The sequence below is a fragment of the Lithobates pipiens genome, unplaced genomic scaffold (genome assembly GCF_037356315.1).
Source record: "Lithobates pipiens isolate NorthernLeopardFrog02 unplaced genomic scaffold, aLitPip1_a1.2 Scaffold_25, whole genome shotgun sequence".
NCBI classification, from domain to species: domain Eukaryota; kingdom Metazoa; phylum Chordata; class Amphibia; order Anura; family Ranidae; genus Lithobates; species Lithobates pipiens.
The window spans coordinates 65,735,164-65,762,057 of NW_027507787.1; the positions used below are offsets into that span (position 1 = coordinate 65,735,164).

At 43.9% G+C, this 26,894-nt stretch overlaps 1 protein-coding gene across 1 annotated transcript in view; it reads left to right on the forward strand.

Moving 5' to 3' along the window:
* Positions 1 to 1,288: 1,288 nt before the first annotated feature.
* Positions 1,289 to 26,894, forward strand: part of PSAP (prosaposin) — a 42,451-nt gene continuing 16,845 nt past the window's right edge. Inside the window, exons 1-7 of the mRNA XM_077454571.1 lie at positions 1,289 to 1,453; positions 15,109 to 15,242; positions 16,415 to 16,489; positions 16,874 to 16,999; positions 19,696 to 19,896; positions 20,512 to 20,652; positions 21,838 to 21,894. Of these exons, the coding sequence (XP_077310697.1) occupies positions 1,414 to 1,453; positions 15,109 to 15,242; positions 16,415 to 16,489; positions 16,874 to 16,999; positions 19,696 to 19,896; positions 20,512 to 20,652; positions 21,838 to 21,894 (774 nt within the window). The 5' untranslated portion in view covers positions 1,289 to 1,413. The remainder of the gene's footprint in view (positions 1,454 to 15,108; positions 15,243 to 16,414; positions 16,490 to 16,873; positions 17,000 to 19,695; positions 19,897 to 20,511; positions 20,653 to 21,837; positions 21,895 to 26,894) is intronic.

Genomic DNA, 26,894 nt, shown 5'->3' on the forward strand with positions numbered 1-26,894 from the left:
GTCTGTGGATGTCGGGGCCAGTCTGTGGATGTGGGGGCCAGTCTGTGGATGTGGGGGCCAGTCTGTGGGGGCTAGTCTGTGGATGTCGGGGCCAGTCTGTGGATGTGGGGGCCAGTCTGTGGGGGCCAGTCTGTGGGTGGGGGGACCAGTCTGTGGATGTGGGGGCCAGTCTGTGCAGTATGTGGGGGCCAGTCTGTGCAGTATGTGGGGGCCAGTCTGGAGATGTGGGGGCCAGTCTGTGGATGTGGGGGCCGGTCTGTGGATGTGGGGGGGCCAGTCTGGATGTCAGAGGGGCACCAGATGTAAGGAGGGGCTCCGCTGATGGACACAGATGTGAGGAAGGTACCTCTGATGGGGCACCTGAGGTAAGGACAGATTCCGCTTGGCACACCTGATGGAATCTGGTGGCATGCAACGTGGCTAGTGACGCGCTCATGGCTCCCACTGATTCTGCATTATGGTAAGTTGAATGATTTAATTTCATATTACAATGAATAATAATAGAAATAATGCGCTTCAATCATCCTGGCACCATAACAATCATGGTGCCGGAATGATTGAAGCGCTAACACCAGGTATTTGGAGTATCTTTATCTGCTGATTGTCAAACTCTGGAAAACACATATTGCTATTGTGGTGTAGGAACGGGGGGCTGCTGCCTCTCCTTTCCCTCTCCCCCCCCAGCATTCATCTCAGACTCTAACCACACCCCTTTGAGCCACACCCCATGTAAGCCACGCCCACGATTTTACGTAAACCACACCCATATTTTGCCGCGCGCCTCATTTCACCTTTTTCAATGCCATGCCTATGACCGCTTGTCCCGCCCCCTAATTATAATACAACTCCAGCTACTGCCAAAAAAGTGTCCCAAATTTTTTTTTTACAATGTTGGCAACTATGGGGGCGACCATTATTGCAGCCAATGCATTCTCTTCTGCTATAAAAGCCGACCTGCTCACTGCTTCTTACAGCAAAACTGGTTTGCTTTATTGATATAAAAAAAGTATTACTAAGCCTTCTAAGTTAGAGTGCACATACATAGCTCATACACTCCCCAAGTTATAGAACACTTAAAGTCACATGCTTGGAAGCCATCCAAAGTCTACAACTTTCCCATGACGTCTAGATATAATTTGCCCTTACTAAACATGGTTTTTCCCTCCCTCATCAAACAAGCTGCCCAAAAACAACATGGCTTCTCCTCCACTTCCTGTTTACCACCGCCACCTTTCCGCTTTCCTGTATAAGCTGTTGAGTAATAATCAGCTGACTGGAGGCGTTCCTGGGCGTGGCGGCGCCTGAGAGGGGATCTCCGAGGTCAGCTGACTGTGGGCGTGTCCGAAGAGCTGTTATCAGGACGTTGTGAGGTCGGTTGGCTAGTCTGGTGTTTGGCGTCCAGCAGGATTCACCATGAAGACGATATTAGTGTTGGCGTGTGCGCTCGCAGCTGGTAAGATTTATTGGGTCACGTATTGTAAAGTAGCCGGAGCTATGCGGTCGGAATCAGCTATGTCTTGTACGGGAAGAAGTTTCCGCACTGTGTTCTACCTGGGATAGTGAGGGGCCGCGCGCATGTCTGTTTCTTCCGTTTTGTTCCCACCTCTGTCCTGGCGATGTGGGCGCCTATCCTGGGTGCCTCATTCCTCTGGGCACTTCCTGGTGTCCGGTCATTGCTGTGTGCATTGTTCTGGAGGGAAGTAAACACGGGGGTGGGGTGACTTTCTTCTGTGAGGGCTCATTGTTGTCCCTCTGACCCCCATAGAGGGATTTGAGGGGCTTCCTGTGATCCCCTGATCATGGTGTCATCCATGAGTCATCACATTCCATGCAGTGTGCTCATACATGACCTCTGCTGTGTAAACATCTCTAAGCAGGTCCAGTTGCACTTTTCCTATTCAGCCTCTCAGTTCAGTGCTGTGTGCCCCCCGGGGGGTTCTGTGGAATCAGACTGGGGAGAGGTTTGTTTGGCGTCAGTCTGGACTTTGGCCCGACACAACAGCGTCAAGACAATGGACGCACCCGGTAGAAGGTTCCATATCATCTGTCTAGGGCCTTGTTTACACTTGCAGCATTCATCTCTGCTCACCAGGACAGCGATCTGTGGTTGCAATGCTACCGTATATAGAGGCACTTGGCAGTCAGCCTGGGTGGCAGCTATGGACATTTCAAATCAAAGGAACATGAAACCACTCTTCAACTATGAAAATGGATGTTGCTGTAGTCTCACTCCTGTATCAGGGGGTTCTTGGGGGGGGCAGGTCATGGTGGGTAGCAGAACTATCACCGTGGCTGTATAGGTCCCAGGTGGAGCCTTCATGGGGAGCAGATCTTGGTGGTCGCATATAGCCAAAGGAGAACGTTCTAGATCTGACATGGGCAGAGGCTCAGTGTGATCTGCAGGTCGGCGAGTGCCATCAGAAGATGACCATGGTGGTGGTTTGCTGCCTCTGGGATTCCCCCTTAACCCTTGAAAGGCTGCAGTGCCGCAACCGCATGCATTGCACGACTTTGTTGGGTCGTTGGAGCCTCAGCCCCATTCACTTTGTAAAAAAGAGAAAAATGCCACTACCTATTTATGAAATAAAAATATAAATGCGCCCTCATGTTTTCAAGATATTAAAATGCATATCGGGACATCTCCAGCACGTGGTCAGTGGTCAGCAAGCCCCCTCTGGATAGATGTGATGTAAGGTGCTTGGAACACAGGAGATGCCAGGAAGAGCCAACAGATGCTTTTTAATCTTGTGAATTTCTGTGCAAATTTTTTTTTTTATATTCATATATGTTTCAATCGCTGACCAGGTACTTTCTGGCCCTTTATATACGCAAGTTTAAAACTGTGTTTTTGGCTAAAAAAACTATTTAAAACCCCAAATAGATTTAATTGTGTTCAATTTTTTATTTTATTTTCAGAGACCCTAGAGAATATAATGGTAATTGTCGCAATTTGCCACATATTTTTTTTTGCATTTTAATGCAAAAAACAGTATATAACCCAATTTTTGTAAAATCTAAGATGCCAAGTAACTAGATACCGAACATGTCACACTTTAAAACTGCGCACACTTGTGGCATGGCAACAGACTGCCATACCTAAAAATCAAATCCCCATAGATGACACTTCGAAAATGTTTACAGGTTACCAGTTTAGAGAGATAAAGGAGATCTAGCACTTGGAGGTGCGCATCTTAACTGGTCTTTCGATTAAGATTATCTGGTCAACCATTCGGCGATGCATCACGCTTACCAATGAGCTTCTGCTCGACTGCCTAGGCGGCCCTTCCTCCCTGCAATCTCCTGGGATTGCTCAGACATTCAGCACAGCACGGTGAGACATGCTCACTTGGCTGTGAAGCTGCAAGCTGTCACAGCTGGATGCCCATATGAGTATCGCCAGCAGCGTGGACAGGCGGGGAAGGGAGGGTTTGGGTGGCCGCATTGCTGGATTGTGGGACAGGTGAGTGTCTTTTAATTAAAAGTCAGAAGATACACTTTTTTATAGCTGTTGACTTCAATGTGCAAATGGGGAAGTTGGGGAACTGTCAGCATGGAGAGTGTACAAGGTGTAAGAGTACAAACACATTTACTTACTGTTACAATTTAATAAATTGTGTTACACAATGATGTGCCACGCTGTATGTGCTTTTAAAAAGTGCAGCTTCATACCTTATTTCCCATGGTATGTACAATGCACACCACTCATGTGACTGCCCAACCCGCCTCTCTCCTGATGTCAGCGGAGAATTCTCAGCCCTGCCCCCCTCTCTTCTGATATGATAGCTACAGTCAGTGGGCGGGGATGAGAATTCTCTGCTAAAGACAGGAGAGATGTGAGGCGGGCCGGGCAGTCACATGAGTGGCATGTATTGTGTACACACAACACAGGTTTTGTTAAGTTATTTTAAAGTGGTTGTAAACCCTCCCCCACAACTGTCCCATGTAAACCAGCGTAAAACATCCCAATGAACACTGCTTGTAGAAATCTCCTTACTTGCTTAGTATTGTTGTAATCCTTGTTGTTCTGTACAATGAAGTCACTGAGCATACCCAGATCTCCCCTGATTTAAGGCACTCTGTCTTATCTATCTGTTATCAGGACTACCTAGGCACAGCTCTGAACTCTGCTAATCGCTCAGAGCTTCCTCCTACACACCATGTGACCATGTGACATCACATACAGTCTAAACTTGGCCACTACTGCAGTCTTATCAGCTGAAGCTGATAAATCTGACAAAGGCAAACATTCGACATTGGCACAAGTAAATACTATGAAACAAACAAGTCAGCTATGAACAGGGAAGCAGGGTTGCCATAGAAACGTTGGATTGAGAAGGAGGCTTGGTTAACAGTACAGTAAGTGCTCAATGTAAGGGCGGAAATACACTCCACTGTGGACTCAGAAAACAATACTTAGAGGGATTCCACCCAAAAAAATTATTAAAAGCCAGCAGCTATAAATACTACAGCTGCTGACTTTTAATAAATGGACACTCACCTGTCCTGGGTTCCAGCGATGCCGAGGCCGATCGATCTCTCGGCTGCTGCCGCCACCATTCTAGGTGAGGGAATCAGGAAGTGAAGCGAATCGGCTTCACTTCCTGGTTCCCTACTGCGCATGCGCGCGCCGTGCAATAGGAAATCTCCGCGCTGTCACTGGAACCCGTGTGTGTCCCAGCAGACAGCGCGGCAGGGCAGGAAATGGCGTAGACTCCCACGGGAGTCTGTGCCCGGAAGTGGGTGAAAATACCTGTCTTTGACAGGTATCTCCACCCCCCTCCCCACTGAAAGGTGTCAATTGTGACACCGGAGGGGGGGGGAGGGTTCCGATCAGCGGAGGTTCCACTTTAGGGTGGAATCCCGCTTTAAGATGGCGCTGCCTAACCCCTGGAAACAATATTTTTAAAGTTTCTTTAAACAGTAAGTAATATGCGATTTGGGCTGAATTACAGTGGCTATAGTCTGATAATTACTTATTATAATGGACTAAATGAAAAGAAGCAGCAGTGGTAGTTTACTTCCTCTTTAACAATATGCTTGGAGCGCTCTCCCAAGAGGTGCGGGGCAAGTCGGGATGGCGTCACCGGGCAATCAACTTTTACAGTTGTATGCATCAATGCCGCATTGGGGACACCTGAATCGTGATGCTACGATTAATTTCAGCACCCCTACTAGCACTAGCATTATTGCTGTTTGCAGCGATGCCTCACATGTGGTGCAAACACCATTTACATATGCATGCCTGACTTGGGTATGTGTTTGCTTCTGAGTGTACAGGTTTTTTACCTTCATGGATAGAAGCCAAGGAGCTAAAAAAATAAATCGGCATTTACAACCACTTTAAACTTGCCCTCAGTCGATGCTTCTGATTGACATCCAGCGGTATGGGTTCACGATATTGAGCCAGTCACATGGTACAGAAGCTGCACCACCTCCCAGGCGCTAAAGCCTACTTGGCCTAGGCTCACTTATGTGCATTTGCACAAGTAACACAGGAAAAGTCCTCAACCCTTTTTAAAACTGTGTGGCAAAAACACGTGCAGCCAAAGAGCAGCATTTTTCTATGCGGGTTGGAAACACGCACAATTGTACACATGCTCCTGACCCTTGCACATGTGAACAGAGCTTAAAAGGGTTTTCACCCAGAAACAAGTTTGCAGCTTTCTACCCTTCAGTTTAAGGACTGCTGTAATTAGAGGAAGTAAACCCTGATGAGTTTACTTCCTCTTTCATTCTCTGTAAAGGCAAAGCATAATGGACTGCTATGCATCGCATAGTAGTCCATTATGTGTCACCTGACACAGGAGCCAGCGAAGTCGCCGCTGTCCCCTGTAGTCCGCCACATCCATCTTCTTGGTGGGGTCTCGCAGCACCGCTGCTGTCATTCGGCGATGCCGCAATGTCTCTCCCGTGCATCCGCACGGGAGCCGACACGCGCAGCAGCTCCGTCGTTGAGAATGCCGTGCTCAGTGCGCCGCTGTCTACGGCGCATGCGCCGTAGACAGCGGTGCCTGTTTTCGGGCAAATATCTCCTAAACCATATAGGTTTAGGAGATATTTCTTGGACCTACAGGTAAGCCTTAATCTAGGCTTACCTGTAGGTTAAAGTGGTTTGTAAGGGTTTACAACCACTTCAAAGCTTGCAGTGTACACTGGAGCTTGCCGCCTGACACATCCAGACTAAAAGATGCATGCAAAGGTGTGTCTACAACACCTTTTATTTTTTTACTTTCCCATTGTCAGACTGTATCCTGCCTCCAGTCTTATCTAAGCAATATTGATGTGACTCCAGCTGGGATACTGATGTCACCTATCCCAGGCTTTGGCTTCCCCCATTCATCATCTTTGTTCATCTTGTAGCACCTAATCAGGGCGCTAATTACAAGAATGTGAAAGACAACTGGCTTGTGACTGCAGGCACAGAATGTGCCGTAGAAGAGCAGCGGCTGGGAAAGGATCATGTTATATAATTGCTATTAGGCTGGGCAATACGTTTATACAATTTTCCTTTAGATTTAAAACCATAGAATGAGGTCAAACCTAAACACTGAGTTTGTATGCAATCAGTCACTTGCACTTCATAATTGAAGGTGAATCTAAAGAAGATTGTATAATGTATGGCCAGCTTTAGGGTATGAAGTTTTTCCCATCTAAGGGCATGATGGTGACCTCCAATGTTTCACAGCTTCAGGCCTGAGATCTTCTCTAGTGTGCCTGTACAATGATTCACCATAGACTGGAATGGGGCTGGGTTCTCAGCAGAGACATTGGGTGTTGGGTTTTAAAGTTAATGGCAGCAGCGTTTACTTAGAGGCTACCCCATGAGGACGGGGCAAGAAAAAGATGGGGGGGGGGGGGGGCTTTGCTTTGGTAAGGGGGCATCCAGGGTGTGCCCACTTCAAAGTCAAGGGTCAGCCTCTGCCCAAGGAGAGCACTCTTGTTGTTTACATTTATTGGAGAGTGGTTAGTAAAGACAAGATTCCTGATTTCTTAGGTAAGCCCTATGCACCCAAGTACTATCTACTATAGACGGGGAGCACAGAGGCCAATTTCTAGCCAATGTAGGTAATGACTGACTTCAGTGCCTGCTTCCTGATGGGACTGGTCTCAGACAGGACTACATTTGAAGAAAAACCACAACTTGCAGCACTTAACCAACATGTCCCACGAATGTGAATTGCCAGAAAAATCCATTCTGGTCGATTGAATCTCCCCAAAGTAAGCTCAGGGCTCAAAGACCCACAACTAGGTGCAGTCCTGATCCGGAAACTTCATTACTTCAGTATGGGTTTGGCAAAGCATGAGTTTTTATTTTGGACACTTAGAATGTGATATGCGATTTTTCAGCATTGTGCACTTGGCTGCTGAATCTAATGCAGGTCTGTGTGCAATCATAAGTGTTTGCTTAAGATTTCTGGAAAATCTGTAAACTACTGTGGTACAAATGGCTGTCTCTCAGGACGTGTGGGTCACCACTTGGGTCACTTCCCCTTTTCACTTCCATTGACCACCAATAGCAGCTTTTGCTACACTTCCTGCACTGACAGCAGAATGCCGGTTGGGTTTTTACTGCGATCAGGAGGTGTACCCACAACTTCCTTTCCTCTGTAAAAATGTCAGACAGGAAGTGAGGCTGTTCGAGAGTTTACTGCCCTTCTGTATGATAAAGCATTGTCGACAGGAATGGAAGGGGGTTCTGTATAGTGAAGCATGGATAACTATAGGAGCCCAAGGGGTTCTACCTTCAATTTTCCAATACTAGAACGTGTGTAAAATATATATCTATATATAATTTTGGGTCCCTTTTATTCCTATTACAAGGAATGTAAACATCCAATGTAATAGAAAAAAAAAGCATGACAGGACCTCCTAAATATGAGATCTGGGGTCAAAGAGACCTCAGATCTCATATTGCACTAAAATGCAGTAAAAAAAATTTCCCCTGTAGGAGCATTGGGTGGAAGTGACGTTTGACATGGTTTCCTCCCTCCAATGCTATGGAGCTGAGCAGGGGCTATCTTTCCCTCACTTGGCATCCAGACAGTGAGGGAAGCGACGGACGTTCGGTAAGTGATGGAGACTGGAGCTCCTGCCCCCTGATAAAAGTGCTCCTGTGGCGAATCCACTGCAGAGACCACTTATTTTAAAGAGAACCACACGCCTTTCCTGAAAATATCAGGGGTTATGGCAGCATAACCCCTAATACAGACTTACAGGTATGTTTTTTATGAAATGGTTAAACATTTTTGATCTTTTTATTTTTTATTGGTATCGCAAGAAATGCAAACCTTGTGATTACAAGCAGTGACTGGTCCTATTTACTGAGACATCTGGGGTCTCATAAATAAATTGGACCCAAGATGTCTCCTCTGCCCTTGACAGGTTCAAATCAAACTTCATTTGAAGCTTTCCTAAGCTGGCAATGGCTGGTGAACTGACAAACTTTTGACATCTCAGTGGGAGGAATGACATCCATTCCACTGTCTCAGGAAGAGAATGCCGCCGTACACTTCTTGCCAGGCTCCCCGATCGTATGGGAGCACCTGATAAGGCGGCTCTTTAGCTGCTTGGATTACCTTCAAGACACAATCAATGGCAAACAATATATATCTTTGGTCATCGCTGCAGCGATAGCCAAGATATCACCCCTACTATCAGCAACATTCTTGTACGTTGCTGGATGGGAAGCAAAGCCAAAGCAGTTTTAGTTTTGAATAGTGTGAAATTTAAAATCTTGGTCCAGTTTAGGCCTCGTGCACACTTGGCTCTTAATGCTTTTCTGGACAGGAGAAAAGAAGCATTAAAAATGTGCCTAAAAATTGCGTTTTAAAGCGGGATTCCGCTCTTTTTTTTTTTTTTTTTTTTCTTACCTGTGTCACAGGTGGGCGAGTGCTACCTTCGATTGGCATCCACGTCCGGCGTTTTTTTGTCCCCCGGCGCGACGAATCCTTTCCTTGGGATGACTTATAAAAACCTGCTCTGGCGTTTTCCATTTTGCCTGTGGGCATCTGAAGTCCACAGGCATTTACTTCCTGGTATATGATGACGTCCAACAACACAGACCACAGTGGTGTCAGGCTGACCCAGCAGTGATTGGTGTGTGTGGGGGGGGGGGGTGTGTCCGGACGGGTGGGCGGGGCCAGCTGTCAGCGATCGGAGATGTCCATGGCGGTGCTGCCCATGCTTCGCCCCTCCGGCACAACAAACTTTCTTGTAGTGTCCTCCGGGTGATCGCCGCTCACGCCTCCCCCCGGGGGAGGAGGACGGGGCTCAGGGAGGAGGACATACCGCAGGTGTGGAGGAAGGAATGCTCAGCCCCGGCCGGGGGGAGGAGGGGGGGATCAGTCCGTACTAATCCGCTCACAAGTGTCACTCGCTGTGTAGAAATCAGCCGCTCAGCAAATCCGTCCCTCTGTCAGAGGAGGAGAGGGGGCGGGGCCAGGAGAAGCCAAAACACAGGAAGTCAGGGGGAGCACCGCATCGGTATGTGCGGGCGACACACACACGTGTCTACCGCACGGGCGATCGCAGGAACCCCCCACATCATCCATGGATGATCTGCTCACCCTCCAACGTGACCGGCGTCCTTGCGAAATTTCGCAATTTCATTGTCCCCCATGGATTCTTGGGAAATAGCTCCCAGGGACCATTGCGAGGACGATAGCCACGCCTACTCCCACGGGAGGACAACCCGGAAGTCAGCTGAAACATCAGAAATAAAAGGTAAGTAACAAATATTTTTTTTTTCAGGGTTCGTTTAGGTAAGTATGCTATCTGGTGAATTTAATAACATGAAGTTTCATTTTTAGGTACCAAACCACTTTAAGTGTTTAGGCCTGTGAAGCTTTTGGGTGTTTATGCATTCCATTGACCACAATTATTGAAATGAATGCTAAACATTCCTAGTGTTTAGATGTTTCAGGTGTTTTTTCTGTCCAAAAGCTCCCCTCCTGTACAATTTGTGGTGCATTCAGCTTTCTGGCTCCAAATACCTGGTTCTCACATTAGGAATGTGTTCATTTTTCAAAAAAAGTCACTCAAATTCAATGGCTGCAGCAAAATTGGCCATTGTTGTGGCCCACGAATAGAGCGAAATACAAACCAAAAATGTTAATTGCAATTTGTTTGGGATGCGACCCATGTATGGCCGACATTACATAGTGGGGTGTTTAGGGGCAGAAAGTCACCCACCTGTCAGCTGCAGTGTGAAGGAGGCCTTTAGTTATCTGCACTATTTATACTTTTACCTCTGGTTGGGATCATAACCTGCCAGAGTACTCTATGCTGGCCTGTGCTGTGATACAAGGAAAGGTCTAGTCACTAGTGCTTGTACATGATTTACCTTATTGAAGTACAGGTGTAGAGAGGAACAAGTACTCTTGTTTGACACTTAGTACATTTGAAGAGAGGCTAGAGAATGTTGGCAGTACTTGGCACTGGAGCAATGTGTAAAGCCCAATATCCGGCATCGTCCACACATGAAGTAAAGTTCTATACCGGAGGCAGAAGACTAAAGGCCAATTCCCCTATACAGTACATACGTCCATGATGTGCACAACACAATTGGAGGACTGAATCCTTTTATAAATTGAGGTGGTGACTGTTTCTTCTGTGGCTTTTACAGATGTAATCTGTTTGCAGACATCGTTGCACCTCACAGGCTCATTTTAAGGTGCTGGCATGTAGAATTTAATGAAGCATGTAAAGTTGGCAGCCCTTGTCCAACTTGTCCCTTCAAGTTGATGATGGGTGTGGCACGACTTGTGGGTGCAATTCATCAGTCATTCAGGAGGTAGCAGAATCTTTTCTGAACAGTCTGGCAGTGGCTGCCTGGCCACAGTGATCCACCACAGATTGCTGTGTAGAGAATGGGCAAGTGTCAACTTAAAGCGGAGGTCCACCCTAAAATGGACCTTCCGCTCATCGGATTCCTCCCCCCCCTCCGGCACCACAATTGGCACCTTTCAGAGGGGAGGGGGGTGCAGTTACCTGGATAATCCAGGTAACTGCACCCACTTCTGGGCTAGCTCTCTGCGGAAAGGGGCGTACATTACGCCCCCTTCCGCAAGTGCCCCGCTGCCTGCTGGGAAACACACAGATCCCAGAGGCAGCGGGGACCGTCCTCATTGCGCAGCGCGGTTCGCGCATGCGCAGTAGGGAACCGGGAAATGAAGCCGAAAGGCTCCATTTCCTGATTCCCATACCCGAGATGGCGGCGGCAGCACTCGAGTGTCGATCTCGAGATCGGCTTCGGGTGCCGACATCGCGGGCGCGCTGGACATGTAAGTGTCACTATTTTAAAAGTCAGCAGCTGCGGTATTTGTAGCTGCTGACTTTAAAAAAAAAAAAACGCGGAGTCCCGGCGGACTCCCGCTTTAAAGGATAACTTCACTGTTTGTAACCATATTCAGGGTATAACATGTTAGACATGCCCTGCACCTCCCTGATCTGATAGCTAGCAGGGGTCTTTCCCTTGCCGGCTAGCACAATGCCCACTGCCCACCCTGCCACATCACACGTTCAGTGTCCTGTGAATGGGAAAATAAGGTCTGGCAACCTTTGCAGATGTCTGCTTGTATTTTTGAATGAACTACTGCTGTGCCATGGTAGTTCTTTGTTTCTTCCTGTCAGATTGTAGCTGCTTGCTCGGGCACACTGACAGATCTGAAGGTCTAAAAAAAGTTTACTTGGGTTAAAAGGATGCGTGACAAAACAAACCGCTGTTTGTGTCTTGTAGGAGTTGCTCATCCTTGCTTTAGGTAAATGCCAAGTGATTTGGGCTCGTGTTCTGATCTGTATAAAGGAGTTGCAATGTTCATGTATTAAGTGAACCAGTGCTTGCTGAAATAAGACCTTGTATACATTTCACTTTACACTGGAGAGATTATAGTAAAACTTGAGTTGTAGATTTCAGGTTTATTTCCTTGTTTGCTATCTGCCAGCATTTTCCCCTCATCACATGTCACCGTACAAAGGGCTGGCTTTATAGAAAGACAAACATATGACTAGAATGCTCACATGTGAAGTATTGCAGACTTTCCTTTACACTGCTTTAAGACATCAAAGTATAACAAAGGGAAAGTCTTTTTTTATTTTTTTATTTGAAGCTGTGAGGATTTGCATTGCTGTGTCCCTGTTGGGGAAATTCCCTTTTAAAGCCCTTTTATACACTGGACTGATGTAAGAACATCACACATTCCTGGCAGGAAATAACACAAAGGTATATCACACGTGTGCAAATATACACCCAATTCTAGCTTTAATTTAGGGAAGTGTGGCATATGCACATTTGTGCGTATACATACAAAAATACTGAATCCACTCAGATTTGTTTTACTGATCTATAGGTAGTGTTTATCCTCCTGTGTGTACAGGCACATTGAAAACAATATGCTGCATTTAGATCAGTTACAAAAAAATCCCATGTGCCTGAAAACGATTTTCAGGCAGCAGTGTGCAAGAAATGTTTAAAGTGGTTGTAAACCCTGTTATAACAAGGCTTAACTGTAGGTACCTTGAATATCTCCTAAACTTGCAGAGTTTAGGAGATACTTAGTATATGCTTTGCTGCAGATGTCGTTGGTGCATGTTCACTGAAGAAACGGGCTGCTGGTGCTGTTTCTTCAGGAGTCGTGCCATGACCGGTGGCTCCTGCTCCAACTAACTCCCATGGAACATATCTGCACTGTACTCCGCAGGCCACCGATCCAGGGTATAGTGCTAAGGCAAGTATTTCATAATGAGCTAGTATGCGATGCATACTAGCTCACTATGCATTTGTCTTACAGGGTTTGTTTTTTCATTTTGCTCCTGAGGCTTACAACCTCTTTAACCACTTTCAGACTGGACCATTTTGCTGGCTTAAGACCAGACAACTTTTTGCGATTCGGCACTGCATTGCTTTAACTGACAATTGTGTGGTCGTGCAACGTGGCTCCCAAACAAAATTGACTTTATTTTTTCCCTGCAAATAAAGCTTTCTTTTAGTGGTATTTGATCACCCCTGCGGCTTTTATTTTTTGCGCTATAAACAAAAATAGAGCAATTTTGAGAAAAATGCATTTTTTACTTTTTGTTATAATTATCCCTCAGTTTAGGCGGATACGTATTCTTATTTTTGGTAAAAAAAAATCGCAATAAGCGGTTTGTGCAAAAGTTGTAGCGTTTACAAAATGGGGGATAGTTTTATGGCATTTTTATTTAATTTTTTTTTTACTAGTAATGGCTGCAATTTTTTATTTTTATTTTTATTTATTGTGACTGCGACATTATGGCAGACACATCGGACATTTGATACATTTTTGGGACCATTGTCATTTATACAGCAATCGGTGCTATACAAATGCACTGATTCCTGTGTAAATGACACTGGCAGTGAAGGGGTTAACCGCTAGGTGGCAGTGTAGGGGTTAAGTGTTCCTAGGGGCGTGTTACTAACTGTGGGGGGCTGGGCTTTGTGTTGGTGAACACTGATCTCTGCTCAAATCACATGGAGCAGAGATCAGTGTCACTTGTTGCTAGGCAGAACGGGGTGATGCTGTTTATAACGGCATCTCCCCGTTCAGCCTCCCTGTGAGACGATTGTGGGTATCCCCACGGTGGTCGAGTCTGCGGGACCCGCAACCGAACTCATGGGGGTCCCGACCAGCACATGAGCGTGCCACCGGTGGCGCGCACGTGATGGCAGTGCGGCATATAGAAATGGACGTACATCGCCGTGCGCCGGTCGGGAACTGGTTAAGGTAGTAAACTCTGCTTTGTAACTTTTATTTTTTTTCCCCTACAGGTAAGCTTATGAGGCTTACCTGTAAGTAAAATGATTACCTGCTAAACCTGCACAGTTTAGGAGCTATTTGCTTGATTGCCAGCTGGTGACGTCACTGGTGCATGCCCTCTGAAGGAACTGCATACTCTTAGGCTGGGTTCACACTACTGCAGATTTTTGAACTAAAATGAACATGTATTCCTATCAAATGCAGTTGTAACATTCCTTCTGTTACCTTCTTATACCAGTCTCCTCACCAATCTGATGCCTAATGTACAAATTTTAATTTACAAGGTTGCTCTGTACAAAGCCCTCCCACAATACATTGCTGGGTGCGCCTCTTAGCATGTACAGCCAGGAGGCAGTCTAATTGGTCAGCACCATCACATGTATGATGCTGACTGATCAGAATCTGTCTAGCCTGTCCTGTCAGCGCTGCAAGGAGAGAAGCCGCTAGTATCCCTGACCGCAGGATTACAGTACAGCTGGATGGGGTCCAGTGTAAGATCACCTTACAGGTTTTCTGTAAAGGGGAGATTACATAATGAACATTTTGCGGGATACGTCTATTACCTTGTCAGCTATGTGGGTATTCCATGTACTAATTGTAGTGATATCTGCATACTGCAGCAACTGTTTGATGTGCAGCCACCTTTTAAAAAAACAAAAACTGATTATCCAAACCTGGAGGTCCCCAGGTATATCTAAGGTTAGGTTGCTATTTTGAGTTGACTTTGAATACTTAAGTGGTATTAAACCCAAATATTGCAGCTTGCAAGTCCTTAGATGTCTAAGAAAACTAATGCAGCCACCACATCTTCCCTCTTTCCCTGGTAATCTGTATAATACAAGCGGCGTTACTGACCAGACACCACTCTGAATGAGTGGGCAGTTTTGGACTGCCCCATTGTCAGTCTGGGGGTGGAGAATGTTAGAAGTACTAGCATATTTAAATACAGTAACAAATTGAAGCTGAATTCCAGCTAATATGTAATCGGTTAAACAATTTTCCTTTTGGGATAAAGGTTTACAAAAATAAAAGCTGATCATTTTAAGCACACCTGTCTGTGTTCAATGGTCGATCTCATCCCTGTAACTGTCAGAGCTTTTTTGCTTAAAACACTTTCTGGCAGGGTCACCAGATAAAAATGGGAAAGCCTAAAGGAAGCTAATACAGCCATTGCATTGAATTGGTAGGCTATATTTGCTTTTCATACTGCTTTTCAAGATTCTAATATGAAAAACGCTACAGTAGTATAAGTCTTTTTAAATTGCTGCCCTGACTTTGACAGCCTAATCTACAGCGATGCTTAATATATAACAAGTTTTTCTATCTCTTACAGTAACAGCAACCCCTTTGTTCGGCACTGAGCAGTGTGCCAATGGCCCAGGCGTGTGGTGTGTGAATATCCGAACCGCTAAACAGTGCAGTGCAGTCACTCATTGCCAGCAAACTGTATGGAACAAACCAGTAATGGTAAGTTATTCAGGTGTCAACACTTGTTCTCATTCTGAAAAATGCTAGTTGCCTGGTTATGCTGAACTTCAGTAGTTTGGAAAATCATAGTGCCTCTGTCAATGGGCTTTGGTCTTGTGTGGATTGCATTCGTTTGAGACACTTCTGAAATCCATTGACGGGTACATTTGACCTGCAGTTGACCACCCGACCTGTGTCTCTGCTTTGAACAGATTTTTCATACATGTAGCTTTGTATTTTGATTCAAAAACCATCTGAAGTGAATAAAAGCTCATCCACAAGATTTATTTTAACACCTTAGAGCAAACAACTGCTGGTCTTTAAACGGTTGGGGATGATTTGAGGTGGAAGAGGCGCGTTACAAGCACCGATCCCCCTGTATAGGTTTCAATAAAGCAGTTGAAAGCCATGGGAGAAGCGACTGTCAGATGCTTTATTGAAGGTCACGCAGGGAATTTGGTGCTTGTAAACCACCCCCCCCCCCCAATCCCCAATTGTATTTTCTTCTGTTCACCTCTGTCCCAGATTTGTCAGGATGGAGAGTGTAGGAAGGACCTGGAAAAGATATTGTCACTCACTCCATAACTGAACATCGTAAACTTTATGATGCTTCAGTTTGATCAGGAGCTCCTGTCCATCTTCAGTGCAGCGGAGGTTGCTGAGATAGGAACTGGGAAATCTGTTTCCTCATGCCCTTTCTGTATCAAATGGGAGAGCTCAGGGGTCTGTTTGGTGTCCATCAGTGTTGCATATTCATGCCACTGTCATGTGACAAAGTACTGGTAATTGGTATCGGCGAGAACTTGAAAAGTATTGGTGCTTGGTCTTAAAGTGGTATAGGTGCAGCCCTAATTACTGACTGATCAAAGCCCATGTTGGATCTTCTGTCCTTAGGAAAGGTCTTACGATTAGGTTTTAAACCTAAAACTATTGCAGTCTGGAAGCCCATTAAACATTCATTTTCCTAAACCACAAGGAACTATAAAAATCCGAAGATGTTAACTTTTGTCACAAACCTGCAGACTCCTGTTTGCCCTTGGTGCTGCAAGATATATTGTTCTATAGCTTGGCCTTTTGGGTACACAGGAATCAACAGATTGCTGGATCACTATGTTAATACTAGGTTTGAAAATAATTTATGCTTGTAAACCTATTTTGTGTATCTTTTCCAGAATTCTACCCCGTGTGAAATATGCAAGGAAGTTGTTACAGTAGTGGGAAACTTCTTAAAAGACAATATTACTCAGGTATGTATTCTGTGGCTGTAAATGTGAAGTTTCTTTGTCAAGAGTAGAATGTTTTCCATCAAAATCTGACAGATGAAGCAACACATTTGTCAGATGTGATAAGTTTACTGCATAATGGCAAGACAGTTTGGATTTTTATGAATTGCCCTGTCTAGGTAATTAAGAAAACCTTTTTGTTGGGCTTTCCACCATTTAAAAGCAATTGGGAGGAGTGAGACGAAGTAACGTCAAAGCCTTTTTTTTTTTTTTTTTTTTTTTTTTTCCCTTTCTCCCCCTACTGTACATGGGTAATGATCCAAGATGCTAAGATACTGCTCTAATTGTATATTATCTGTAGTACACCTTGTATTAACTTAATAGACATGTATTTGATTCCCTTTACAGACTGAAACCCTGACACTCTTGAATAAAGCCTGTGAGCTTCTTAGGGATCCTTCATTGGTTTCAGAATGCAAGCAGCTGGTCGCAGACTACTACCCATTGGTTCTAAACATTATTGAGCAAGAACTTGTAAGTTGTGTGTGGTTTGTTTTTATATATAAAATGAAAAGCTTTGAGTTTTGCATACTGGAGATTGTACACCATGCTGAATAGTCTTCTAAAGAGAAGGGTAAAGAACAGTTTAGAGGATTGGCTTTTTTCTGTCTCGGTGACCACATAAGGGGCAAAGGTGAAAACCTAGGAGAAGCACGTACATGGATGGCGATACCAACCCTTCCTGACATATCGGTTTTAGCAGTAGTTTTACTTTAAAGGAGAGGTATTGCCAAAGCTTTTCGGGTTTTCCAATTTTATTTTTCTCGGTTTCAAATGGTTAACGTTGTCCACTGCAGGCCCTGCAAAGAACTTGACTTTTAGGCTGGGTTCACACCGCTGCGGGGGGAGAACTGGATGTGATTCGCACAGCAAATCACATCCGATCTCCGTAGCGCTGCGAGTTCAGCCATACAGATAGTATGGCTGAACTCGCAGCAGTCCCGCAGCAAACTCGCACGGGACCCTTTTTTGGGTCCGCAACGGAATCGGATCGCATGGGGGTTCACACCATGCGATCCGATTCCTGTGCGAGTCGGCAGAGCGCACTGCGATATGCCGATGGATCTGGGGGTGTCATTAACATAACATTGACACCCCCAGCCGTCCGCATAGGGCAGTGTGAACTGCCGGTGGGAGGTATGCGATGCGGGAAAACGCCACGGATTCGCGGCGTTCCCGCATCGCAGCAATGTGAACCTAGCCTTAAAGTCGGGTTCCACCTAGATGCCTGGACAGGCAGCTGACTCTGCCTCTCTGTGAGCTGCCGGTAGACTGAGCCATCCACTCTTGCCCTGCCAAAGCCCAGAGCTGGTGACTGTCTGTGATCGTCTTTGATCACTCAGTTCTCAATCTTAGAAGCAGCAGGGACCAATTCTGCCTCCACTTAGGTGTGTGCATGTTTTTTTTTTTTTTAAGGAACCTCAGTTTTTAAAGACTGGTTTATAAATGCTTTCTAGCTGCTTTTATATTTTCAAGAATGGGGCCTCATGCACATTGGGTGTCTGAACAAGCCTCTCTGAATACCAGAACTTCTGGCAGACAAACGCTGCTTAAACCCATCTAAAGTCGTGTATTGCACACTTTTATAGGTGCTTCTGGCATGTGAGCAATAATGCATTCTGTTGACCTGAATGTTTGATTTATATCTCCCCTTTAAGCCTTTAAATGCTCCCCTTCTAATATATGCCTGTGTGCATGGATGCATAGGCTAACATGGAGGTGCTTCTACAGGCTGAACAAAATGTAAATGTTTAACTAGTTCAGCCACAGAAGGTTTTACCCACTGCCTAACCAGGCCATTATTTGTGATATGGCACTGCGTTTAACTGACAATTGTGCGGTCATGCAAAGCTAAACCCAAATAAAATTGACCCCCCCAAATAGCTTTCTTTTGTTGGTGTTTGTTAACCTGGTTTATTTTTTACGCTATAAACAAAACAATTTTGAACAAACAAGATTCCTTTCTGCTATAAAACATTCCCAATAAAACAAATTTCTTCATCAGTTAAGGCTAATGTAATCTGCATATTTTTGTTTAAAAAATCCCTATAAGCCTTTGGTTTGTAAACATGATAACTTTTGCACAAACTATGGGTCAGATTTATGGCATCTTTTATTTTTACTATTGGCAGTGATCAGTGATTTTTTTAGTGGGACTTCAACATTGTGGCAAACAAATCTGACCCTAAGTGACACTTTTTGGGGAACAATGACACCAATACAGTGATTAGTGTTAAAAAAAAAAAACCTGTATAAATGACTGTTGGGGAAGGGGTAAACACTAGGGGGCGATCAAGGTGTTGTGTCCCAGGAAGGTGCTTTTTAAAACGGGGAGGAGAGGGTTACATTGGAAGAAAATAAAGATCATGTTTCACCTTGGCTGAAACAGAAGATCTCTTTGCCTCACTGACAGATCAGCAGTGTGGCTTGTTTACACTGCTGCTCTGTCTCCTGTGAACGATCGGGTAGCGGCGGCCATTGGATCGGCTGATAGGCTCCCACTGTATCCAAAGGGGAGCGGCACGTGTCCTCTACACAAAATCATGTACGGGTTGCGTGACTTAACTCCTGCGCAGCCGGCAGTCACTGCATTTGCTAGTGAAGAAACTGCAAGGGCGGTTTCTTCACAGCGCATGCGCCAATGACCTAATCAGCCCAGTACAGATTAAATATTTTCTAAATGTTTGAGATTTTTAAGCCTTATATGGTTACCCATAGGTATGATTTGAAAATGGAGTTGTACAACCTCTTAAAGGCCAAAGGAGGCAATGCCGGCTTCTGAGGCCAGATGTGTACTATTTTCCACGGTACATTACATCTATCCATAAGCACCGTTTGACTGACAAACCAATGTTTCCCCGTTCAATTGTGTTTAAGAAAAATCAATTGCTATGAAGTGTACTTGACGTTTTTACCGTGACTTTGCGCACACTTGTTTCAGTTCAGACATGTGTAAAAACTGTTTACTCCATTGGATCACAAGTCAGAAAAATTTTGGTGGCAGAGGTCAGAAATGGCACATGTGTGTTTGCTTTTGTTTTTTTCTCATGTTTTGCTCTTCATGCTGATTTTATATATGATTGACTTGTAATATTTTCTTTATGGCTGTGTGGCAGTTCATGGTTTCATCTAGACCCATTATTTTACATGAGTAACTTCTTTTCTTACAGAGCAACCCAAGTGTGCCTTGCTGTGCTCTTGGTCTATGCAAGTCTTTACAGCAATACTTGGCAAGCCTGAAATCTGTTCAGCTTACAACGAATGAGATTCCAGATGTGGATGTCTCTAAGATGGTGCCTCCATTCATGGCTAACCTCCCCGACCTCACTATGCTTTTTAAACCCCAAGAGAAGACTGACCTAACACCTAAGGTAAAATATAAATATTAACAAGAGTCAAACTCAAAAGCAGAACTTTTCTGTGCGATTTTAACATGCAAATCATTCTGGTTTTATGAAGGTGTGTGCTTAGTGCTAGTCCTATTGGCACAAAGGCCAGGAGCAGTGTTGGATCCTAGACTCACAGGGGCAGAGCCATTTAAGCGGACATAAGCGCATAAGTCTCATCCCCCTGTTCTTGTTGCTGTAAACCTTTTGCAGAATTCTATGGCCCCATTTATGTTTTGAATATTCAGCTTTCTTGCATGTTTGCAAAATTTGTATCCGTGAATTGCAGTAAAATGTTTCAGTAATTATATTTTCTAGTGTAAGGGTAGATGATTGGAACAAGGGGTATCATGGGAAACGTAGGAGATCTGGGATTGAGGGAAGGGTATACAGATGCTACCATTGCTAAATTGTGCATGCTCTGAGTGCTTTCACACTTATGTTTTGTGAACCCATGGGCTTTCATGCGGGTTACAATCACTTTGCCTTAGACTGCTGTTGTATGGAGTGCTTTAGTGTGTTTTCTGAAAGTACACCTAAAGCCCTGCATGCAGGAATTTAATGCATGTTGTATTATAACATCACTACATTTCTTTCAAGAACAAGGATGTCTGCCAGGACTGTCTTCAGCTCATTGGTGATATTCAAGACCAACTGAAAAGCAACTCTTCTTTCTCCAAAATGTTGATTGACCATTTACTGCAAGAATGTGACCAGCTTGGTGGTGGACTTTCTGAAATGGTAAAAACCTTTTGTATCTAAACTACTGTTAGCATTCCATAGTGTCACAAACTAAAGTAGTTCAGGAGATGTTAAATGTAATGGATAATGTGAGTTCCTCTGCTGTGATGCTTAGAATGGGGAGCTGCATTTTCTGTGACTGATAGGTACCACTCTTGGTCATAAAACTTTTCAAACCCAGTGGACTGCTACAATTAAAAATGTGCGTAAGGCAACTAGTCAAATGTGTTTTTTTTTTTTTTTTTTTTGTGATACGTCAACTTTTAAACTCAAAGTTCTGTGTATATGGCTCTCCCTCTCTCCCTATTTTCATCTGTGGACTGGGTATACCAGGGTGCCACTTACTATGTATGGCACTAAACAAACAAGTTTACAGCTTGTAAACTACAGATATATTCCTATGTAATTTGGGAATACATTTAGAATTATTTTTTTAATTCAATGTATTATGTACAAATGGCATATGTGGTGTAATCTGTGGAAAGGGGAGCGGAAACACTCAGTCCAGATTTTCTTGCTTTGCACTGTGCCATCAATTGACCACTGAACAGGGCACAAGATGACCTGATCAGCACCCTGCTGCTCTAATATTGAGTCATGCTGATATTCCTATACCTCGTTTGCTAAACTGTGAGATGAGGATCACCTATACTACAACCTGAGAGATTGACTTTATCACAAGACTGGTTGAACAGCTTTATCAAATATTTATATTTCTAATAAGGCAACAAATTCTGATGCGATTAGTTTAGGAATGAGTAATACACCCCACATACTTCATCTAAGATAAATTGCATTTGGTCCCATTCACACCAGAATGTGATGAGGCTCATTTCCCGCACTGCAGGTGAATGCACTTTGTGATCTTCATGCGGTTGCTAAAATATTATGGCACTCCAAAGACAGATCGGAAATGGTGTGTTGGGGACCCCAAATTGCATGTTACCACAGTACCACGTGGTTTGATGTAGTGCAACCACTACTCTTCGTGAGGTCCGGTGCATTTTGCAGCCCATTAAAATGAATGAGTTGTTAAAAAGCACCACACAGGCACACGTGCCACATTCCCAGTGTGAACTGAGCCTCAATAGTTTACATTTCCAAAATGCAATAGTCAGGTAATACGTTTTCTTTCAAAATGTACTATGTAGAAACCGTACTAATATATATGTGCTTTGTTTCTAGTGCAAGACCTACGTTAATCAATATGCAGAACTGGCTTTGCAAATGGCAATACAAATGGTAAGCCAAATCGTGTATGTTAATGTGCATATTGCCATTAAATTCTCACTACAGATAGTCTAAAATGTGTTTGGGGTTTTTTTTTTTTTTTTTTTTCCTAAAGACCTTGGTATGCTTTTGTCCATATCCATACTAATTAAAGCTGAACTGTGGAAAAACAAAATCTTCCCTTGCAGTCGGGCTACTCCTAAGCCACAAGGGTTACCTGCGTAGTCTTAGGGGGTGGTAAGGGCATCTTTGGGTACCTGAGCCTCCATTCCCAAGTGGAACTGTCTTCAGTGTAATCATGTCTATTGGAGGATCTTCATCCTCTAAAGTGCAGGGAGTGGTCTAGAAGTAGATTGGGTAAACTATACTTCTAGGCATAAACTAGTATTTAACCTCCGCAGTGCAGGTCCATCGCCACAAGTGTTTTTTCCCAGAGTCACGCTTTAACCACTTCTCAATTGCAGTCTTTTTTTACATTTCCAAGCACAATACACTTCTGGCGACCAGTTGAGGACCACCAAAAAACACTTTGCTCCTGGCTTTCTGTCTAGCTGTCACTGCCTGTCCCCAAAAATATTGGTGAAAAAAAAATCCTGTTCCAATTGTGTGATTGCTGTTGGCAGTGACCTGCAGGATCAACTGCATCCTGGAGTATTGGGCCACATTCACAAAGGAGAAAAACACCCTCATGCAGATTCTTGTGGATACTTGCAGCTGAATCTCATGCATCATGATCAGTGGCAGATCTGCCTGTATAACTGAATGACACGCTGAAAAGAGCCATGCCTCTCCGATACTTTAAGCTTGCATGCACAACTCCAAGTCCTGCTAGCCCATTTTGCAGGTATAGCTATGTGAACTATTAAAAATATCCAGTAATACTCTTGCCATGCTCTGAGGATGCAAGCAAATGTTGGCAATCCTGGCATTCCAGGAACTGAACTGGTTTTGGCTTTAATGTACTAGTTTAGTCCTGTTATGATTTACTCATGGGCTTAGGGACTCTGGGCTTCAGCAACATGGCAGCCTTCAGCAGGAAGAAACGGGAGCAATGCTGGAGGCAATTTACAGCATGCTTTTTTTGGTAGCATAATTATTGTGGAATGTATATTCGTCGCTAAAGAACATTATCGGTGTAGTTCTGATTTAAGGGCCAATGTCCTGGACTGAGAATGTGTCCGGTCATCTGCCCTCTACATACACAACTTTTGTATGGTCATATTTTTACTTTGTTGCATGTCAATTTTCCCGATTTCTCTGACATAAGGGCTGTTGGAGCCAGTGGCTGCACAGGTGTCCGCTGCTACTTCTTTAATAGAACATTGTAAAACTTGCCCACAACGCAGGGTATGGTGCTGTGTATTAGATGGTCAGAATGGGTTTAACGGCAAATTTTAGCCATCCAATGACCTTCGGTCACAAGTTACTATATAGCAGCTTGGGTTTTTCAGTTGTCCTTGACAGTGTTACATGCAAAATAATTCAATATTTATTTCTACCCAGTTGTACTAAACTAGAGAAACATTTGCAGGTGCTCGGTGTGCGCCCCTTATGATCTCACATGATGGAGCTGCCGAGCCTTAACACTGTTAAGGAAATTTGAATTGCATAACCTGAATTTAATGCCAGCGCTATAGTGTCTATAGTACAATGTGCACTTATTCACCATTGATGGGATTGTGAGGTAAGTATTGCAGATTGCAAAGACTGATGCCATGCGTTCTAAAATGGGCTATACACTAAAGCGTGCCACCATGCATTCACCTTCTGGAGCATTAGTACGGTTTACATTACCTGGCACGATGTGTTGCAAAATTTGCTATACAGTAAAGCTTGGCACTAAGACTTTTGGTTGGCTTGGTGGTTTCTTTCCACTATCTTTTTTTTTCTCCTAGTATGAGATTCATATGCACTTTGGGTCTTTAAAGTGGTCTTTGCTGCATTTGAACACCACAAACCAAAGGCTCTATTTAATATTTAAAGCAAACTCCCTCACATGTCTATGCTTCATTTTGTTTAGAAATCACTTTTGAAAAACACCCCCTAGTATTTCTGGCCTTGGAGATCTTCAGTAAGGGCAAATGATTCATGTAGAATTTACTTCCTGAGATTCATCTGCCCTTAGCTAAGGCATGCAGGAGAGTGCTTAGCTGAGAGCCCCTCCCTTCTTGACTCCTGGGATGTAGATTTGCCTAGGCATGGAAACCAGATAACTGAAGAAATAAAAATATAAACCGTAAAGTGTCTTTACTAATGCTAGTGGCATGAGGATTAAAAATGTGAGGAGAGAAGTTCCACTTAGCCCCCATTCACATTGGACTGATTTGACATGTCAAATTGGAGCCTATTGCCAGCAAAAGGGCACTGTCCAAATCTGTGCAACACCAACTTTGCAGCTCTGCATCAATTCCCAAAAGTTCCTGCACTACTTTTCACAACTTTGGGGCGATTTCAATAGATATCTGTTAAAGCTGCATGATTCTGGCTAAAATGAGAATCGCAATTTTTTTTTTTTTTTTTTTTTTTTTTTCTTAGAATAGAGATCGCGGTTCTCTCAAGATTCTTGCGGTGTAACATCTTTCACGTTACAAAATAGGCTAACTTTACATTTTATTTTTTTTGTTTTTTTATTTTTTTATTAAAGTATTTTTTTTAAATTGCATTTAAAAAACCGCCGCGCAAAAAAAACAGCCAACATTTTTATTCTCCAGGTTCTCTGCTAAAACCATCATGTTTGGGTGCGCCAAGTAATCTAGCAGAAAATGATTTTTACTTGTAAGCAACAAATGTCAAAAGGTTTGGTCTTTAAATGGTTAAACTCCCCTCGTCTACACGCCGGAGTTCTTTCCTTTGATAAAAGGAAAAGACACCGTTTCTACTTATTCGCAGCAGGCTGCCTGGATTTCTATTTTTTTTTTTTTCAGCTGTGAGAACTCTGCACTTAGAAAGATCGTGACATGCTGTTTTGAAGATTGGGAAAGGAAAGATCAAGATTTTGATTCTTAATGATTAATCGTGCAGCTCGAACATCTGTGCATGAACCCGCACAGATTTCTCTCAAATCGCCCCCGAAGTACGACTGAAATGCCAGTTTGAAATCATGTGCGTTCAGCTGAACTCATATGGATTTCAAACCTGCATTCAGTGTATGCCCTAGGCATAAATGCAGCATTTCTCAGCTCCATTGTGTAGTAACCAACTTCTTTAACAATGGACTTGGTCAGCCAGACAGATTTTATATACATTGATGTTGTCCTTCAAATATGAATTTAGAGTTTGGGCAGGGGCATTAATCTGAAGTGTGTGAATTGCAAAATCGCGCTCCAAATTCACGTTGGACACATTTGCAAAATGTGGCCAAAATTCACTGCATTTCAATTATCTGTCGCCAAATAAAGCACCCTCAATAGGCTGGCACTGACTAATGCTTACAGCCCCAAAACACAGCAGAACCAACAATCATTCTGATTTATCCTTTTGGCAGACAAAGCTAGTGATCGTGAGGCACTTTGCATTTTTGACTAGATTTTGTAAAATGATCAATGGTAATTCCTTACTTTCTGAAATCCACCTCTTTCTCTTTGGTGCTACAACTTTTTGTCTCTGTTCAGCATCAGGTATGTGGTGTGACTTTTTTTTTCTTTCATTTGCTGTGCAAATAATTTTGCTTAATCTACTAACATCTGACTTGGAACTGTGCAGCCAAGAACTAGTATTCTCAGCCTGTGTAGGACTCATGACTTCTGCATTGCAAATCTCAAGGCTACAATGACCAAGCAAGGCAAGCATCTAGATCCTTGCATATCCTAAGAATTACTTATACCAGATAGAAATTCCTCCAGCCTCTTGCACTAAATTACATTTACATTTTAAATATGGCAAAGCAGTTGTCCATTAAAGTAATTTTGCAAATGTATGTTAGAATAGAGCTAGATATACATTCTCTGGCCCCCACTCGTGAGCTGAGATAAAGATACAAATTCTTTCTTTAGTGCTAATCTGTATTTGCCAATTTGTTAGTTTGCCATTGATAACCTGTTTACATGATGTTTAACCCTTGGGCTTGGTTCACATCTGTGCAGGTGGTACCGATGCGGGACCCACACATACTGGCAGCTGCAACCACCCACGCAAATGCGTCACCATTAAACCTAATGGCACCCTTGCTGTGAACCCCAGTTCCTGTGCAGACTCATTTCTAAAATGGTACAAGGACTTCTTTCCTGCAGGGTGCGGCAGCCCATTCAAATAAATGGGCTCTCATACCTACGCTAACCACGGGCCGCACAGGTGTGAACCTAGCCTTTAGTGTTAAGTGTTTAATCAGTGTGAAAATTACTAAGCCAGACTCACTGCAGTAGTTGTACACATTCAATTTTATTGCTTTACTGCCTTCCAGACTTTGATGTTAAAATATAATCTAAACCAGTCAATGAGATGTCAGTGGGTACGTCTTTGCATAGGAATAACTGTTTCAGAGCTTGGCAAAATCGGGCCTTCTAGTTGTCCATCCTTCCTGCAGCCATCTTTATGGGCCAGAATTTGCTGCATGTATCATAGAGCCCTTTCCATGGTGGGTCTTAAACTGGCCATACATGGCTCAGATGTCAGCCGATTCCTGCTGAATTAGCCAAAATTTGAGTCATGAGTGAACCTGCAAGAGCCCTCTACAAATGTAGATTTCCAAACATCTGTGGGCTGCTGGTTGAGTACTTAACCAGTCAATGGATATTCCTCCATTCATGTTTAGCATGGATGGGGAAATCCTTTTTTCGTGTGGCTAGCTTCATAGCTCCTAAATGAGAATGTCGCATAGCTGCTGTCAGAACATTCAGCAGTGACCATCTTAGATGGGTGTTTCAGCCTCTGTGCTTTTAGTGACCGATGCAAAAATTACAGGATGGAATATGTAGCTGCAAAGAATTAAATACTTCTCTCCCACTCTGCTAAACGAGTATGCTGCCAGTAAAGTCTGTAGTCCTACCTCCACATCCGTCAATGACCTTAAAGGA